The sequence below is a fragment of the Sarcophilus harrisii genome, chromosome 2 (genome assembly GCF_902635505.1).
Source record: "Sarcophilus harrisii chromosome 2, mSarHar1.11, whole genome shotgun sequence".
NCBI lineage: Eukaryota > Metazoa > Chordata > Mammalia > Dasyuromorphia > Dasyuridae > Sarcophilus > Sarcophilus harrisii.
In genome coordinates this window covers 407849324-407869062 of record NC_045427.1, presented here as the reverse complement: position 1 = coordinate 407869062, position 19739 = coordinate 407849324, and the positions used below count along the sequence as shown (strand labels likewise).

The following is a 19739-nucleotide window of genomic DNA, read 5'->3' as shown; positions in this document are numbered from 1 at the left end:
CACCATTATCAGAGAGAACCCTCTAAATTATAAACTCCCTAAGCTCAGATTGAGGGCAACTAGATGGTGCAGCAGATAGGATGCCAGGCTTTAAGTCCAGAGATCTCAGTTCAAATCTGGCTACTGCTTAGTACCTCTGTATAAACTCTGGATAAATCACTTAACCCTATTTGCCTCACTAATTCTTATCTGTAAAATGAACTGAAGAAGGAAATAGCAAACCACTCCAGACTGAAATGAGTCAATAACAAAACCCCCAAAGTGGTCAAATGTCTTCCATTTGTTCATAGGGTTGAAATATTTAGACTGAAAGAACCTTAAGGGTTATTTTATTCAAACCCTTCGGTTTACAGTTGAAGATAATGAGAACCAGAAGATTAAGTATCTTGCTGGGTGAATTTGGAGTAGGACACCCTGGGTTCAGATTCCAGTCTGACACTTAGCAGCTGTGTGATTATTGGCAAGGCAATAACTCCTCTCGTAGTACCTTATCACACAGAGTCTTGTGAAGATCCACTGGAATCAGGGATAGAAGTGCTTTACCAATTTAATCAGTTATTATCATTGTTATTGCTGCCTAAAATCATGGCAAATAGTGAGTAGCAGAGTCAGAGAATCCAAATCCATCAGTTTCTCCATCACAGCACACTATTCTCCCTCCTTGTTATTTATGGTATCATCGCTACCTATCTGTCCCTTTCCCATTAATCTCCTTTCAAATTCTATCACTGTCCCTCTGATCTGCTTGCCTGGCAAATGTAGTAATCAAAATAACCGTGGGTTTTTAAGCCTGATGGCTCGGGTTCAAATTCTCTCTGGCTATTTATCACCTGTGACCTCAAGACAAATTCCTTTCTCTTTGTTTTCTGCTTTGCAAAATGGATACCACAATCACTTAGCTCCCTCCCAGCTCTAAAATAGGAATCTTAAATGGATGAATAGCCCTAGTGATATTCAGACCTCACAACCATGAGGAATGATTGAGGTATTTCACAACTGAGTTCTTCCTTGGTCATGAAGAAGAAGATGGTGGCCAAAGAAATGGGAAGTTTCATTGTATATGATCTAAGGAACCATGGTTTAAAAACAATGTGCCAGAAAGACAGAATCCTGCAAGACAACTGTAACAATTGTAAACTTAAAGTGGTCTCCCTCCATTGACTTGGGAAGGCAGTAGTAACATGCCTACTGTGAAAGCCTTGAAACCAAACAGAAAATTAAAAGCTCTTTCCATGGCTGCCGGCGACCAAAATGTTAATCACTTTAACATGTGAATAGCAACTCTCTCCTTCTGACATTCCCTTCTAATTAATATGGGTAACGAATTTCAAGCTGCTTTTGCCAAACCTAGAAATCCCATGGAATGGATATGAAAAATAGAATAAATAAAGTGGAATTGCTAGACATACCCCTTTGCCTCAGAGATTATATTAATAGGGTGAAAACACCTCATATTTTTGAGTTTGTATGATGAAAACATATGAGATCATGGAGCTCTGAAGGCAGATTTGGCAGCTGTTCCCTATCTTCTTGGACTGGAAAAGGAATATCGATTGACTTTTTTGAGCCCTCTCCAAGAATAAGTCTTTCTGTGCATAAATCAGAGTTAGTATATCAGACACGGATAAGGTATTTCATTTAAACCTGGGTTGTTTAGGTCTGATTTCAAATGTCTGTATCTGTGGTATAAAGATGATACATGGGTCCAATTTTTTTTTTTGATGTGGTCCCTACTTTAAGGCTTTTTAATATATATAAGCTTCTTTTGGTCTTGTTTTCTTTGCCATCAATTGAAATAGCCCTTTAATTGTTCTGTGTGGGTTGTTTTTTTTTTTTGTTTTTTTTTTTTTTTTTAAGAAGGGGGGCAGAAAAAGTCTAATGCAATACTTTTCAATTTATATTCCTACAGTTGTCTTGGGGCACAAGGAATTTAAATCATCCTACAAACATTAGGTACCTGTGTTTCAGGCAATGTGCTAAGCACTAGGGATAAAAAGAGAGGCAAAAGACTGTACTTGACCAAAGAGATTTTATAGTCTAATAGGGAGACCAGATACAAACAAATATACACAAAGCAAAGTATATTGAAGATAAATAGTCATTTATTCAGTGTCACAATATGTGCGAGAAATAGACCTTGAGTCCAAGTCTTTTCAAGTCTGAGAGCATCCTTTAGTTATAGAGGACAGCCAATCATCAGACAGCCTAGCATTTGAGAGGCTTAAGATAGAGTGTAGGAGGGGAAATACAGTACTGAATAGGGCACTCGATTGAACTCTGCCAAAAATTAAGCTACTCTTTCAGATGTTGGGGTGAGGAGGTGGGGTATAATGGGAAGCACATTGTTTTCCAGCAATATTTGTCACTAGGGTAAAGGGCCTAATAAAACCACTTTTGTTCCAGCAAATATGCAAAATAGGGAGAATATTGTAGAGATCTGCACCTAAGGTTTGGTTTTCTGTCATGGCTAAGTGCTTCTTGTGGGCCTAAGCTCAAAATACTGGTTGGTTTCCTTCCTAGAAGAAAAGGTTAAGGGGACTGAAGGAATGCCTTTCCAGATTATCAGGGAGAATGAAATGTTCTCTTTAAAAAATATTAAAGGAAGAAGAGCTTTAATATGAAAGCAAAGGAGAAAGAGCATCTTTAAAGAGAGGGGGAGAATTTTATTGTATGGTAAGAAGTTTAAAGAGTAGGAAAATTGGTTACAGAGGAGAAAGGAGGGTAAGGATAACTGAATAGTGATTACTAAATAACCAGTGAGGTTCTTCTCAGAGAAGAAGAGACTAGAACTCCTCTGAAGAGGAAACAAAGTTAGATATCAGGGAATATCTAAAATGTAGCGGATTTACAGAACAATACTGATGGTACAGATGCCCAGAAGTACAGAGGATATAACATCTAAGAGAGAAGCTTGGACTCAGATATTCATATAGCCATACCTTGGAGATATTGTGGGTTTGGTTCCAGACCACTGAAATAAAGCAAGTTACATGATTTTTTTGTTTCCCAATGCATATAAAAGTTATATTTATATTCTACTGTAGTCTGTTAGGTACACAATAGCATTATGTCTTAAAAATATGCATAGTTTAATTTAAATTACTTTATTGCTGAAAAGTGCTAAACATGATCTGAGCCTTCAGTTAGTTGTAGTCTTTTTGCTATTGTAGGATTTTGCTTCTATGTTGAAGGCTACTGTTCAGGATGCCAGCTGCTGAAGGTTGGGGTGGCTGTTGTAGTTTCTTAAAATAAGTAAAGTTTGTGGCATTGATTGACTCTTCCTTTTACTTGAGCACTTAGCAGCCATTATAGGGTTATTAACTAGCTTACTTTCTGTATTGTTGCATCTCAGGGAATAGGGAAGTCTGAGGAGAGTGAGAGAGACCTGGAAGAGCCAGTTGGTGGAGTCGTTAAAACATATACAACATTTATTGATTATGTTTACCCATCTTATATGGGCATGGTTGTGGTGCACCAAAACTATTACAATGGTAACATTCAAGATCACTGATCACATATCATCTTAATAAATATAATAGAAATGAAAAAGCTTGAAATATTGCAAGAATTGCCAAAATGTCACACAGAGACACAGTGATGTGAGCACATGCTGTTGCAAAAATGGCCCTGATAAACTTGCTCAACAGGGGATTGCTACAAACCTTCAATTTGTTTTTTTTAAAAATGCATGGGTGAAGCACTGTAAAAAAAGATATGTCTGTATATAAATGCACAATATATGAAGAATGAGCAATGTGAATTAAAGATACTAGGGTAAGGAAGCAAATTTGACCTCACAGATGTTAGTGGGACTTTGTGGAATCTGTGGCAACTCTGGAATGATATAGGTTGTTTAAAAAAAAAATGTTATTCCCGGTTTGGAGAGGAGGGCAGGGAAGGGAAAATGAAGTAGCATTGTATATTAAGAGGATATAATGCTCTGAGTAGTCTTTGGAACCAGAAGGTAGAAATAGGATAGAGATATAGATCAAAGAAGCAGAAACAAACAAACAAAAAAAGACATTATTATCACTGGATATTATTGTGCATATACCTTGACAGAAAGAAGAAATAGGTAAATCCAGGAAATACATCATGAGTTATGACACAGACAGCTAGTAGTGATAATAGGACTTCAGTTATCTAAACACCTACTGGGACTTTTTTTGTTCTGCCAAATGCAAGAAAACTAACCATTTCTTAGTTTGCTTTCATTATAATTTCATCTTTCAAAAAGTGAAGGAAGCAGTGAAGGGAATGGACATTCTGCCAGGACCTTATTCTTTCCAATAAAGAGAAACTAGTTTTAGAAATAGAAATGATGGAAATCTTCAGAGGGAAGTGACCATTACATTTTACAATTTGTGATAGAAAAGGAGAGGAGAATTGGATCAATTCTCATATGCAGCCTAGATTTTTTTGAAAAAGAGAATTCAGGGCAAAGACAGGTAGAATTCACTGGCCTAAAATTCTTTAGGGAAAGTCAGCATAGGAAGATTCACAGGGTCTTGTGGAAGATTTGTCTTTGTGAGTTCAAATCTGTCCTCATATATTTAGCAGCTGTGTGACTCTAGACAAGTCACTTAAATCTGTTTGCCTTGGTTTCCTCATGCATAAAATAAACTGGAGACGTAAATAGCAAACCACTCTGGTATCTTTGCCAAGAAAACCCCAACTGGGATCACAAAGAATCAAACACAATTAAAATGAATTATCAAGAGATAGCGAAGGGTTTCAGTATCATGCTAGATGAAATTCCTGGAGAGAAAAAGAACTGAAAATGTTCAGCATGGAAAAGAGAAAGCTTGGGGAAGAACTGACATAGTAGCTATCTTCAAGTATTCAAAAGATTATCATTTGGAAGAATAATTAGATTTGTTCTAAGAGAGTCCAATTTCTGCTCAATGTAAGGAAAGATTTTCTAAGAATTAGACCTATCCATGTATACTTATTGTGTATCTAATTTATATTTTAATATATTTAACATCTACTGGTCATCCTGCCATCTGGGGGAGGGGGTGGGAGGAAAGAGGGGAAAAATTGGAACAAGAGGTTTGGCAGTTGTCAATGCTGTAAAGTTACCCATACATATAACCTGTAAATAAAAGGCTATTAAATAAATTTAAAAAAAAAAAAAAAGAATTAGACCTATCCAAAAATGGAATGGGCTTGACTTATGTGATAGTCAGTTTCCTCTTCTTTTATAGTCTTCAGAGATTATATGAACACTTGTCAGATATGTTACTGCATAGATTATAGTTGAGACATAGGGTGTATTAGAGTATCTCTAGAATACTTTTCTATCATTGAAGGTTTGGTTCTGTCAACCATGTTTTGTAGAAAACATTTATCTTTTGAAAGACTTTTGTCATCTATTATTTCATTTAATCCTTACATGTGTTACTTCAGTCAAATCTTCTGTCATGATATAACGAAGTGTAGTTGTAGCCTGGGACTTTGAAAGATATACCCAGAAAGCACAAGCCAAGACAGGTCCTACAGAGGTAGAAAGGCTTTGAGTATAATCTTTGTGATGAACCAGAAGTGACCAGTTAATCTAATTAAGTTTGGAGAGGCTCATCTCCAGGTTGGCCATGGTGAGGGACTTTTCAGTCAGAACAAATCTTGCAGAGCCTCAGCTGAGGCACTGAGGGATTTCAGCAGGTAGAGGGAAGGAGCACCCATTCCAACAGAGTTAAAGATCCTTGAAATATTAACAAGCATGTTTTAGGATTGCATTGTCTTTTTTTCTTATACTTTAGAGAACTTGCAGAGAAGGGTTTAGAAAGGTATAATATTGGCGTTAGAAGGGACATAGATCATTATCTAGTCTTATTACCTTAATTTACAAATAAGGAAAATGAATTTCAGAAAGGGGGATACAAGTTTCCCGAAGTTACATAGTATGTCAGGGCTAGAACCCAGATGGTCTCACGCCTAACTTATTGTTTGTTTGTTCTTTATTCTGGAAAAGGACCATGACAGGGAGATGATGCCATGACACGTAAGTGAATTGAAAGACTGTGCAAAGTCATCAGTCTCACTTTCCCCTCCACAGCCATCTGGGTCCAGTGACAACATACAAATCAGGACAACTGGAGATGGCCTCGGATGCAATGGGAGACCTTGGCCTTCAGGTCTCCAATTGGTCTTAGTTAATTCAGTGTTTCAGACTAGGTAGCAATTAAGGCAAAGAATATCCTTTTTCACATAGTTTAAAAAAAAAGTCTAAATATATATATATATATATATATATACAAATTTGGTAGGGAAAGATTTTTAGGGTTTCTGGCCCAAGTAGAAATGACTGCTGTTTACATTCAGTATGAGTTGATCAGAACCCAAAAAGACCTGGGCTTGGCCTAGGATCTATTGGTGGCCAGTGAGAGTACACACGATATTATCATGTCCATTTTGTATATAGAGCACCATAAGCCAAGTGGAATCTATATGAATATATGCCTTTAAGCAATCAACAAGTGCTCATTAAGCACTTAACATATGTCAGACAATCTACCAGATGATGGATATACAAATACAAAGAATAAAACAATCTTTCTCTACTTGTAACAAATTTACATACTACTGGAGGAGACAAGGACATATAAAAATACAATATATACATATATATACACACACACATATTAAACACACAAAGTAGTGAATAAGAGGTTTTGGGAGGAAGAACACTAGCAATTAAGAAGGGGAACCAGGGAAGACTTCATATAAAACATGATGTTTGAACTTCATCTCCAGGAGGGCAGAGGTAAGGAGGGAATGCCTTCCAGGAATTGGGGGTGGCCAGTGCAGAGATGGGAAATGGAGTGTCATGAATGAGGAACTGAGAGAAAGCCAGTTTGGCTAGATTACGAGTGCAGAAGGGGGAGTAAGAAAAGTTCAGTGAAGCTGAAAAGATAGGTTAGGTCCAGGTTGTAAAGGATTTTAAAAACTAAACTGGAGAGTTGATACTCATTTTTTCCTGGAGGAATTTAGAAAGCCACTGGGGTTTTATCCAAAAGAACTATTCCAGGCATTGGCCTCAAAGGTGAATCTCAACTCTCCTATTTATGGTCTATACTTGGAACAATCACTTAAACGGTAGGAGTCTCAATCAGTTCCTTTTCCTGTAATTTAGTGAGCTGGATCCATGATCTCTAATGTCTCTTTTAATTCTAAAATGATAAGAAGCTTTAGGCTCAAAAGTCACTATCAGAATCTGTTTTCTCTCTAGAAATTTATACTCCCTCTTTCCTCTTTGTACCTTCCTCATAGCTGGAGTGCACTCCCTTTTCCCCTTTACTTCACTATTTAAGTACCATTTTATATAAAAACTTTCTTGATCTACTGCCTTTCCAATTCTGTCCACCAGCCCCTAGCTTCTAGTGTACTCTCCCCCCAAAATAGCTTCTATTCATTTTATGTGTATTGTGTAAAAACTATTTTATGTCTTTTCTCCAATTAGAATATAAGCTCATTGAGAGAAGGAATTGCCTTTTTCTTTTTGTCCTTAGCTCTTACATGGTACTTGGCACATAGAAATACTTAAGGTAGTGTACAGTGGAAAGAGTGCTGGATTTGAAATCAAAGAATCTGAACTTGAAGCTTCATTCTGTCATTTAATATTTGTATAAACTTGTACAAATCACTTAGTTTCTTTGTGCTTTCATTTCCCTAATAACTTTGAATTGGATGGTATCAGACCTCTCCATTAAAACATAATTGACAAATGTTTTTAAAAATGAGTAAAAATACAGTTTAACATAGATGATGTAAATTTGTGGCTTTCTAAGTCAATATGGACCCTTAGGGATTCCTTTCTCTTCAACTTTCATATCACTGGATTAGATCAGGGCTTCTTCATCTTTTTTTTTTTAAATAATAGCTTTTTATTTTCAAAATACAATACAAAGATAGTTTTCAACATTCACCCTTGCAAAATCCCATGTTCCAAGTTTTTCTCCTTTCCTTCCCACCTCCTAGACAGCAATATGTATTTAATATATATTTTAAACATGTGCAATTCTTCTATACTATTTACATATTTATCATGCTGCACAAGAAAAATCAGATCAAAAGGGGGGAAAATGAGAAAGGTAAAAGAAGCATACAATAACAAAAAAAGTTCAGAGGCTATGTTGTGATCCACATTCAGTCCCCATAGTCCTCTCTTTGGATGCAGATGATTCTGTCCATCACAATCTATTGGAATTGGCCTGAATCACCTCATTATTGAAAAAACATTCATCCATCAGAATTATCACATAATCTTATTGTTGCTGTGTACAATGTCTTCTTGGTTCTACTTAGATCAGGACTTCTTAAACTTTATCCTCTTTTTATCTGAGGAATTTTTACATGGACCTAGATATATTGGTACATAAAATAGGTGTACAAGTCAAAACACTCTACCCCCACATTCAGTTACTAGACTCCATATGGGGACATAACCCACAGTTTAAGAATCTGGGGACTAGAGGATCGCCAAACTCCATTCCTATTCTGACTATAACGCAATGATTTATTAATGTATAGTCTTTTCAGAGATGATTCCTGAGGAGTTAGGACTGAACTGATAACCTGAGAACTAGAAAATCTATTGCAATAGAAAAATAGGCTGAAGTCAAGAGACCTGGATATGTGTCTGTGACTATTCTCATCCTTAGTTTGCTCATTGGTAAAATAAGTTAAGAATTGATGATTTTTTTCCTCGTTAGTAAAACATGAAATCATTTTCCCCCTCTTTCAGGGAGGATTTGGGAAACTAAATCAAAGCAAACAAACACCTTAATGTCTATAGCCCTTTAAAGACAGCATTAACAATTGATAGCTGCTCATTGGAGAGACCCACAATCTAGCACAATTCTGTAGTTTGCCACTTTTTACCATGGCTCATGGCAAACTAAGCTGAATTAGAGAAGAAGCATTGAGCTATCTGTTATAGGGCCCCCCCCAAAGAATAAAAGGAACTTTTTATCCTGCTGAGATATGAATGTAGATGGGAACACTTAGCTATTTAATGCTGATCATTAATGCCAACTCGATTATTCAGCAGAATATAAACCCTTTAAGGAAATTTTTTTTTTCTTTTTTGGATCCTCTCCACTTTGTATAGAGCCTGACACTTAGTAGATGTAATAAATGCTTGTCAAATAAATGATTGAACGAATATGTTAAAGTAAATTGAATATAGGAAATTAAGGAGAAGAGTGGGAAGCTAAACAAAGGGTAAAGGATACATGGAGAAGGAAGAAGGGAAAGAAACAAGATAGAGAAAAAGAAATGGGGAAAAAAAAGCCTAGATTGGACATGCCCTAATTGTTAAGTGCCTACCCACCATTTATTTTGCTTATTAGTATAGTGTTTTCCAACCATTTTTAGTGCAGTTCCATTTTGAATTAGCCAAAAATAACAATAATAATAATAGCAAGCATTAATTTTCCAAATTATTTTACACATGTTTATTCACTTGATTTTTGAAAGGATGATCCACCTAGTCTTAAAACATCCTTCTTCTCTCCTTCCTCACTTTTTCTTTCCCTCCCCTTTGCACACATGCAAATTAGGCCACCTACAAGTCCAGCCATCTGTCTGTGTCCCCCCCACACACACACAGAGCTTTGTATATGCAAAAATACAGTGGTTAACCTCTCTCCTCTTTCCATTGTGAATACCACAACTTCTATCCTCGAAATCAAAAGTTGGTCCAAAGGAAGTTAGGAAACTCAGGACATCTGGCCATAACAATGAGATCCTCATGAGAATCACGAAGTACTGATTAGAAAACAGCGCACCAGTGTTTTGTGAAATAATATTAGTCCAGCCTACAGTATTTTTATTAGGAAAAATCTGGCCCGTCAGTAATTTTGACTGACTCTTTTTGGTCCAGTAAAAGGAATTAACATTATTCCCTAATCTGATCTCTCTATTTCTTTACCTCAAGGGAAATAATGGGAGGTTCTCCTGTTATTAAAGCTTTGCTGTTACATCACTTAAGGTGGTAAGAACTCTTCTGTGGCTAAGAAAAAGGTGGGGGAGAAGCTGAGAAAACAAACAAGGGAGGTGACTAGAAACAAAAGAAAATTCTTATTGACCAGCTGCTGCTCTTGGCTGCTTGAGTCCTTTTCCACAAACCAAAGCAGGAGCGCAGGGCTGTAGTGGGGAAAATTTTAGGTTCCCATGCTGAACAGGAGCAGACTAGAGACAGAAGTCCTAACTTACACAGGGCAGTTCCCTCGTCCACTTTTGCCATCTTGTGGAACCGAGACCACATTTCCCTTGGACCCTTGTATTATTAGCAGGCAAAGTGCCCCTTAGGTAATACGGGTGATATGAAAATTGAGAACACGTTGTCTGAGTGCCTTGCTTATTTCCCTCTGGTACGTCATGTTAGATGTCCAAAGGCATGAAATGCTTGAGCTGGGAGAGACAGACTCTCTAGTCCCCTTTTTTTTTTACTGTAAAGATTAGCAAACTGAGATTCAGAGATAGCAAGTGACTTGACCATCATCACATGGTAAATCAGGGATAGAGCCAGGGCACAAGTCACATAAAAGAAATAACAGAGAGCATACCTACTGTGCTTGCTCACCATCAGTCACAAGGCATTTATTAAGTGCTTACTATGTGCCAGACACTGCTAAGCCCTCAGTATACAAAGAAAAGAAAAATATTTTTACCTCAAAAAGAAAGGTATCAGCAGCTGAGAGTAATACTGGAGGATGGCAAGGATAGGAAGGAGCCTCCTTCAGAAGGTGGAATTTGAGTTAAGTCTTGAGTCTGCTCTTCTTGTTTAAAGCCCACTTCAACTGCCACGTTCTCCATCAACTATGCTTTGATTTTCCATCTTCCCTATCTCCTTACATATAAATGTCTTGCTTTGTTTTTATAACTCTGTTGCACTTAGAGGAACTGTTGTCTATCATTATTTTGTATATGGTCTTAACCTTCTAAACTGAGTTCATGAAACCAAGATCCATATTTTATTCCCTCCTCACCCCCCACCCTCCACCTTCCCAGAACCTAGCATAATATCTTGCACATAATGGCCATTTGATTTTGATTATATTAACTTATTTCTCCTTTTTTTTTTTTTTATTTCTCCACCATAGATAGTGCCTTACAGAAGAAATAACGTTAGATTTGTAGTCAGGGGATATGGGACTGAATCTGAGTCTGCCACTTTGTTACTTATGTAACCTCTATGGACCTTGTTTTCCTCACCTGTAAAATTAGAAGATTGGAATGGATTGCCTCTTGGGTCCCTTCCAGCTCTATGAGTTTATGCATTCTCACAGTCAAGCACACTGTACCTTGACCCCAACACAGAGATGATATTTTGGTTCTTTTTAAGAAGGAAAGACAACAACCAATTCACTTCTTCTGTGCCGCTTATTACTTTCATTCTAGTCCTCTCATCTCACCCCTCTTTTCACATCACTTATGCCCTTTTGCTCTTTCCTCTTCCTAGTTCTCTCTATTCCAGGGTTCTTAACTGTTTGTGTGCCATACACTCCTTTGGCAGCTTGGCAAAGCCTGTAAGATCCATTCTCAAAATTATGTTTTTTAAATGTATAATATAAAAACATAGGATTGCAAAGAAATCAGTATAGTGAAATAATCATATACAGATAGGAAGATCTTGATCATGTGCATTTTTGATGTGGATCTAATATCTACAATTTTTTTTCTTTTTGGAGGCAGTAAGTATCTGAAGCTACATTTGAACTCAGGGGCTCCTTACTACAAGGGCCAGTGCTCTATCCTCTGGGCCACCTAATTGCCCTAGTAATTTTGCAGTAGTGATGATTAAAAATAATATTTTGAGATAGTTGCAACAACTGTGGTATGCTATGAAAGTATCTGTGATTTCCATTAGTGACAAAGCCACAAGTATGGCTAATTGTTAAACTATAAACTTCTTTAATCAACTGTTCCCTGGGAACAGGGACCACTAAGTCCCAGAACTTAGCACAGTGCCTGGCACATAATAAATGCTTGTTAATGGACTAATACTGTAGTTTATTGCCTACATTCATAATTAAATAAATTAGTCATACATTTCTTTTAAAGGTTTCTGAAACTTAGGACTCAATGAAACTTAAGATGTTATTTTTTCCCATTCAATTTCATGAACCCCTCTGAAATATTCAGGGATTTCCAGATTAAGAATTCCTTCCCTATATCATCTTTATTATTTTTATTTTTTTCCTATATCATCTTTAAGCTAAGGATTGGTTCTCCATTGTTATTTGCTTGTCTGTTCCCTTCAAAAGGATTGAGCATTAGTCATTATGAGTAGGGACTATCAATACAGAAAAGGGATAATGTATATTATTTTAAATTCAAGGGATGGGAAGATAATTAGCAATATTTTCTGATATAGTCCTGTGTCTAGTCCAAGGGTTGAAATATGCTTGACCTGCAAATACATTTGGTCTTGATACCTTAATGCCACTGCAGACAGTTAAAAGAAATGTCATGGGGAGAAATGGGGGAGACACTAAGGAAGATATAAGTGGTTGTGAGACCCTAAGAGTTCCTAAGGTCAACACTATTTTTTAAAAATCCTAAAACATTTGTTGCTTATTAAAATGCTGCTCTTTTTCAACTGCACAGCTCTCTGAGACTAGATTTTCTTCATATCTTAAACCAAAACAATATTTTTTGTATAGCTGTGAGCTAGCTATAGATTATTAAGACTCTAAGGGGAAGGGAGGGAGAACCAGACACAGATTATCCTTAAACCGTGGATGATCCTCAGAATATTCAAAGTTTTCTTAACAACATGAACTTTACCTTTTATGTGTAGAAATCTGGATTTGGTTCCAATGTAATAATCAGGAAAGTTTTCATAGTTCTGAACTGTTCGACAGAACTTTGAAATTTGTAAACAACAATTCAACAATGGAAAGTATAATCAAAATAAATGTTTTTTTTTTTTCATTTATGGGAATTTGCTTACTTGTTGTAGTAATTTGATTTTGTTTGTTTTAATCTTTGGCTCTTTTTCTTTTTTTATGATTCTTTAATTCTTTTTATGGGTCCCAGAGGCTATTTGGGAAGTAGGCAGATATATCTATGTTAAGATTGATGCCAGAGATATCAGCTTTGGAATCTTTACTAGGAGGGCTTAAGGATAAGGAAATCTATCTTGGTCTGGCAAGAGTAGGGAGGAAGTTGTTTCTTGATCAGTAAATCCCAATGGTGTCCAAGGTACCTCTAAAAGAATAGCTTGAGCTTTTAGGGAATAGTCATCACAGTACCTTGTCTCTCTCCTTTCTTCATATATTTGAAACCAAAACAAAGAAAAAACATTTCTTAAGTAGAAGAAATTTTCTCAACCAAAGAGATTTTCATTCCTTGTTTTAAATTTTAGGAAAGTAAAGAAAGGCTAGGGTAAAGCAACGATTCCTAAATTTCTTAGTGTTATGGCATTCTGTTATTTATTTGATTTATTAATACCTAATTCATCCTTCCCTAAGAAAATGGGTGCCTTTTAAGTCCATCTAGTCCTATATCCCACTAAAACCCCTATTCTGATGTCTCTGATGACCTTGAGTATAATCTTAATATAAATATTACCAAACTGGAAAACCTCCCAGAAAACGCCTGTAATGAACAAGATACATATTGTCTGATGATTTGCTTTGCTAAGGTCAGGAGGGCTCATTATCAGCCATGGTGCAGTGGAAAGATGCTTAATTCATAGTCAGAGGAGCTGGGTTCAAATCCTGGATCTACTACTTTTGAGCTCTGTGATTTTGTTACTTAACCTCTTCTAAAGTTTATTTCATTTCCAAATCTATGATCCTCTAACCACAGGGCAATCATTTCTTTCTCAAAAAAACAAATTTTTAAAATTATCTACTAAGTTATGGAATAGCTCCCATTTGCTTCTTTGGAGGAAGTAAGTCATGAGCTATTTCTTTACTTTACCCTAATTGGTTCTTTATTGCATTTCATATAACAGTTCTTCCAAACCTTCTCTTCTCTATTCCAGCCTGCCACATCCCTAGACCTAAGAGCCTTGCATTCTACTGAGAAAAGAGACCATTTGCTTTGAGTTCCCTCTTTTCTTGTACTCTTTATCTCAAAACTTTTACATCCCCTTCTTTCCTCTGGTCTGCTGAAGAGGCAATCCTGAACAAAACCAATTGTTCTATTTCTATCCTTGGTCCTGTCTTCTCTAAACATATCTCCCTATCCTATCTCCCTGTTCCCAAATCATGCTCTCTGTCTGATCTTCCATTTCTTCCTATCCACTGACTCATTCCCTACTAATTACAAACATGTCCAGGTCTTCCTCTTAAAAAAAAAAAAAAAATCCCTCATTTAACTCTATTCTCATAGTAACATTATATGGCACTTCTTCCTTTCATAGCCAAATTGATAAAGTTATCTACACTCAATGTATCTGCTTTGTGGAGTCTTACTATCCTCAGATCCATAAAGTCCAGCTTTCAGGCTCATCACTCAATTGAAATTGCTGTCTCCGAAGTCATCAGTTGGTAAACCTTATGACTTTGTTCTCTATTTTCAACCTTTTGGATCTCTCTAACATTTGACATTATTGATCACACTTCTTCTTTAGATATCCTCTTTCCTCTGGATTTCATGATACTTCTTTCTCTTGGTTCTCTTTTTTAGTCTCCTTTGCTTTATCCTCATCCATTTGCCACCCTTTAACTGTGAATGTACCCCAAGGTGCTGTCCCAAGCCTTTTCTTTCCATACACTTTTTTTTAATTCCCTTGGGTCTAATGATCATGATTCCAACTCTCTACCCATCTCTCTAAACTTAAATCCCACATCATTAAATGACTATTGGACCTTATAAAGTAGATGCCCCATAAACTTTTTGGATTTAACATGGCCAAATTGTTATATCTCTTCTCACGCCAACTTACCCTCTCCCCAAGCTTCCCTTTTTTGTCAAGGGCACAATTTTTCAATCACCCAAGTTATCTTGTTTTTATAGCCAAATATCTTGTTTTCCCAACTGAACTGTGAACTTTTTGAGAACAGGAACTATATCTTATTCTTATTTTGTATCTTCCACAATAGTTAGCATAGGGCATTGAACATAGTACTTAAGAGATGATCTGAAATTTTTATTTGTATAAAAGGATGACCTCAAGAAAAAAACAGCTAGGTAGATGTTGTGTTAAGCTACATATAAAGTAAAAAATAACTTGGGACATGATGAAGGTTGTGAAAATGCATTCATATTGAAGCAATGGAATAGAATGAGAAAGAGCCAAAAACCATTGCTCATATTTGCTTTGCTTTATTCAACATCAAGAAAAATACAGCAAATATTATTAAATATTCAGTACAAAAACTAAATAATAAAAAATTGTAACAACTAAACTTGTAGGGATTATTTTATTTTTTTCCCTTTTTTCTCCAATACTAATCATAGTGCCTGGCATATAACAAAAACTTAATAATTTTTGATTTATTGATTTTATTAATTTCCTTCTTTTTCCCTACAGGTCTATATCATCAAAGTTACTTGGTCCAGTGGTTCCACTGAAGTTATTTATCGACGGTACAGCAAATTCTTTGACCTACAGGTAAAGATCCTGACACCTCAGCAGTTGGCATCTATCCAGCACTAATTCTGGAGGTGGAGTTGCTGGGAGGGAACCTGTCTGAGTAGATTGCTTTTCCACATGCTACAAGTTGTTCTCTCTTTTGGAACTTAGGATCTTTGCTAGAAGTATCAGAGGGATTTCATTTTCTTGAGCTTTTAAAATGGCGCTCTTTATTTCTAAAGTTTCCTTAATAGAAAAGTACATTAAAAAAATTTTAATTATCAAAATTAATTTGATGCAATGTCAATGTGAAGATATCATTCAAAAAGCATCAGTATAGTTTGCGGATCATTAGAGTATCATATATTTAGATATGAAAAAGGTTTTCAGAAGTTATTCAGCTTAACACTTCATTTTACAGATGAATAGTGTTAAGAATTTAGGGGACTTCCCAAAGGCCACACCAGGAATAAACAATAGAGACAATATTAGAACCCAGGTCATTGACTCCAAATCCAGTGAAATTTTTTGCATTTCTACTTGACTATGGATCGTAATAGCTTGTTAGCTCAGATGATGATATTGTAATTCATCAACAAGTATTAATGAAGTACCAATTATGTGCCAGCCAAGTCAAAGAATGTTTTTGACTTGTTAACATTCTGAATATATATATATATATATATGTATATGCAAAATAATTTGAAGGGGGAGCCCCTAGCAGTTGGGGGGATCAGGACCTGATCTAAGAGCTGGGTTTGAAGGATAATAAGAATTCTAAGAAGTAAAGTTATGGAGGGATTGCATTCTAGGCATGAGTAACATATCTGTCTAAAAGCATCAGAAGAGGAATATGACATATCATGGGTGAGGAAAAATGAGATGTCTAATTTGGGTTGGACCAAAGAATAAGTGAACCAGTGAAACTAGGGTCATGGGTTTAGTTCCTCGGGGAAGCCATTTAGTTCTGAAGAGAAATAAATTCCATGTTCCATGGTCATAGATTGAATCCCTGAAACCAGAGAGCTGTTTTGCAATTGCAAACCTTGTGACACAAGAAGTCCCAGAGAGAGAATGTGTCTGAAGTTAGTGTAAACCCAGCCTGAATAACAGAAAAAACAACTTGTGGCACGTGCCTTTTTGAGGGTGGATCATTAGCATCATTTACCTATAATGAAACACCACATACGTAAAAATGGGTGTGTGACTGATGTTCTGGGAATTCATAATGCTTTTTCAAACAAAATAATGAAGTCATTTGCTGACTCAGGACTAGTTGGAGGACTGTTTAGAGATCTGTGTTCTGTAAACAGAGTCCAGAGTGAAAAGGAACAGCATAGACTTTCTTTTCCTCTAACCTTACTGATTTTCTGGAATATACTTTTCCATGTTGAGGAATGTAAGTGAGTACTCTGGTTTTAAAAAACCTACTTTTTGCTAGACCAGCATTTTCTTGAGGAAGGACAAATAAAGCACTTTTAACTCCGGGTTTTATCATCTACTTGCTTAATTCTACCAATTAGAAATCAGAAGCCAGATTTTCCCCCAAAACGATCCACAGTAATAAGGAGTTTACTCTACCATAAATAGCCTCAGACTTCCCTATCTTAAAAATTTTTTTTTTAAAAGGTATGGCTTGCAACATGTTCTAAAGATTAACAGATGGGTTATTGGACCTAAGAAGGCATGGAATTCCAAAGGCGTCGGCTCATCATGGAAAATGTGTTTGCCTCCAGCTCCCCAAAGTGTAAATCTGGAAATGGTTAGTGGAAATGCACCAGCTGATCTCAGCTGCTGCAAGGGAGCAGAGAGAGGGAGGTGATCTTAAGCAATAATTCCCAACCCATTTGTAAAGGAGATAGCCAAATATTACTAGATTTCATGATATTCCTTCCTACCCTAATCTCCCTATTCTTAAGAGAGATGTTTAACACATACATACACACACACACACACACACACACACACACACACATTTAAAATTAAAGTAAATTAGAATGAATTTAGTTTGAAGAATTTGGTAATTTTCTGAGAACAGTTCATGGAGGATGTGTGATTTTCTTTAGTCTTTCTTCCCTTGCGAAAATGCTGTCCTCATTGCCCAGTGCCCCTGGGTAAGCTCCTCTCTTCTGAATTCTGGTAGTATTATAATCTATACTGTAGAGTTTAATAATAGTCCTTCTTAGGATGTTCTCTATTTCACTTGTTCTTTTCTCCCCAGCTGTTTTTTGAGCTTCTTAGTATAGTCTTTCTCTAACCCTTGCCTCTTAGAATCCACAGTTCCCAGCAAACCTTAGCTCAGCTGGCATATCCCTCTTTGAAGCCTTTCCAGATTTCCCTCAAATGCTCCTTTCCCCCTTCAAATTATCCTCTCTGGGGCATTCCACAAAGTCTTGGTTCAGTTTTAAGCTCAAAGACTTTTAGAACACCTTATATTTCTTTTTCCTAGCCACATATTATGTTCCCCAGTAGAATATAAATTCTTTGAAGAGAGAGACTATTATTCTTTTTTTTTTTTCTTTTATTTTGTGGGGGTTGGGTTCATATCCCCAGGGCCTTGCATGTAGTAGATGCATAATAACAGTTTGTTGAATTGAATTGAATAGTTATGCTGCTTTCACAGAGCTGTGAGCACATCATAGATATTTGATAAATACTTGTAAGGTTGGTTTGAAGTCATGTTTCTTCACTTTTGCTTTAAAATTCATCTCAATAAATCTTGCCTAGATAAACTTCCCTTCCCTTTGGGGGAGGCAGTATGGTTAAGGGATCAGGAGGCCTGGCTTCTATTCCTAATTCTGACACTAGTTTATTATACAAGCTCACTCAGCAAGTCATTTTACCTCTAGACTTTAGTCTTCACCTTTCTAAAATCAGAAGATTGGGTAAGATGACTTCTAAGGAGAAGAACCATCTTTGATATTCTCTGAGTTCTCTGAAGGGTCACATCCTCTATTCCATGATCTATGTTGCATTTTTGTTTGTTATGACAGTGCTTAGGTCATTCATCATCCCATGAGTCTGTGATACCATTGATGTGACATTGCATTCAGTGTAACCTATCCATACCTGTCCATTCCCTGTGCTTCTTGTCCATAAATCTACCTTGAGGGAAAGGGAAAGGGTTATCCAATATTCTGGGGCTTTCTCTCATTTTCTCCTGTTGTGATGAGGCTACTAGTCACACACATGGGGTGTCCACTGCTTATGGTCTCCCACTCTGAGACCAGCTCATTTTTTTTTTTTTTTTTTGCAATACCTACTTTGCTCTATGTTGCAGGCTGTACACATTTACCATAAACCTTCCTGTTGCCCTTTGTGTGGCGTACATTTTTAATTCTTTGCAGACTAGAGTTTCCTGTGACTCACAATTATACAACAACTAATAAGTTATTGTTACTAAAAAGATTGGTCTTTGTTTCTGAGAGAAGTTTGGGGCCATTTTCAAAAAGCATTCTACCCTATTCTCCTCTTCCTGTTTAATCCCGGGCCTGACTCATTGTCCATTTATAGTATCCATCCAAGATATGGATACAGATATGTAAACATATAGGTGGTCCATTAAATTATATGATATAATCTAGATAATAGTCATTCTTTTGGTTTTTCCTGTGTAGATATTTAGGGCAAACTCTTTTAAGTGGCTATTGATCTCCTCCAAGAGTCTTAACAGTATTCTGGGGCTTAGTGCAACCAGTAGAATTAAATAGAAACATTTGGAGGACTTTATTATTATAGGGAATTGCTCTTCAGCTTCATCCTTACTAAATCTACATTAACAATGAGTGGTAAACTGTTTTGATGAGTTTACATCTCTTTTCATGCTTCATCTGATATATCCGTAATCAGTGGATCATAGGTCACCTCTGTTGTCATGTTTTTTTTGTTTGTTTGTTTGTTTGTTTTTTGTTTTTGTGAAGTTTTTTGAAGGTAGTCAAGGGTCCAGGGTTACATGGTTAATAAGTGTCTGTGGCTGGATATGAACTCAGTTCCTATCGACTCCAGAGCTTCTGTTCTATCCATTGCACCACCTAGCTCCCCCCGCTTTCATACAACATTGAATAACACGGATGTATGCCTGCAAGACACCTTTTTGGAGTGAAAGAAAGATTCCTAAGATGGGGGACTCAAAGAACCCTTGGGATAGACCAAGAGGAGTTTGCACTATATCAGGTTTAGGGTCTTTAGTCCATGACTTAATTCA

At 36.6% G+C, this 19739-nt stretch overlaps 1 protein-coding gene across 2 annotated transcripts in view; it reads left to right on the top strand.

Annotated features, from left to right (window-relative positions):
• The window catches only part of SH3PXD2B (SH3 and PX domains 2B), a 120562-nt gene that overhangs the window by 33009 nt on the left and 67814 nt on the right, over nucleotides 1-19739 (top strand). For both annotated transcript variants that reach the window (XM_031953672.1, XM_031953671.1), the window contains exon 2: nucleotides 15494-15574. In XM_031953672.1, coding sequence (XP_031809532.1) covers nucleotides 15494-15574 — 81 coding nt within the window. The remainder of the gene's footprint in view (nucleotides 1-15493; nucleotides 15575-19739) is intronic.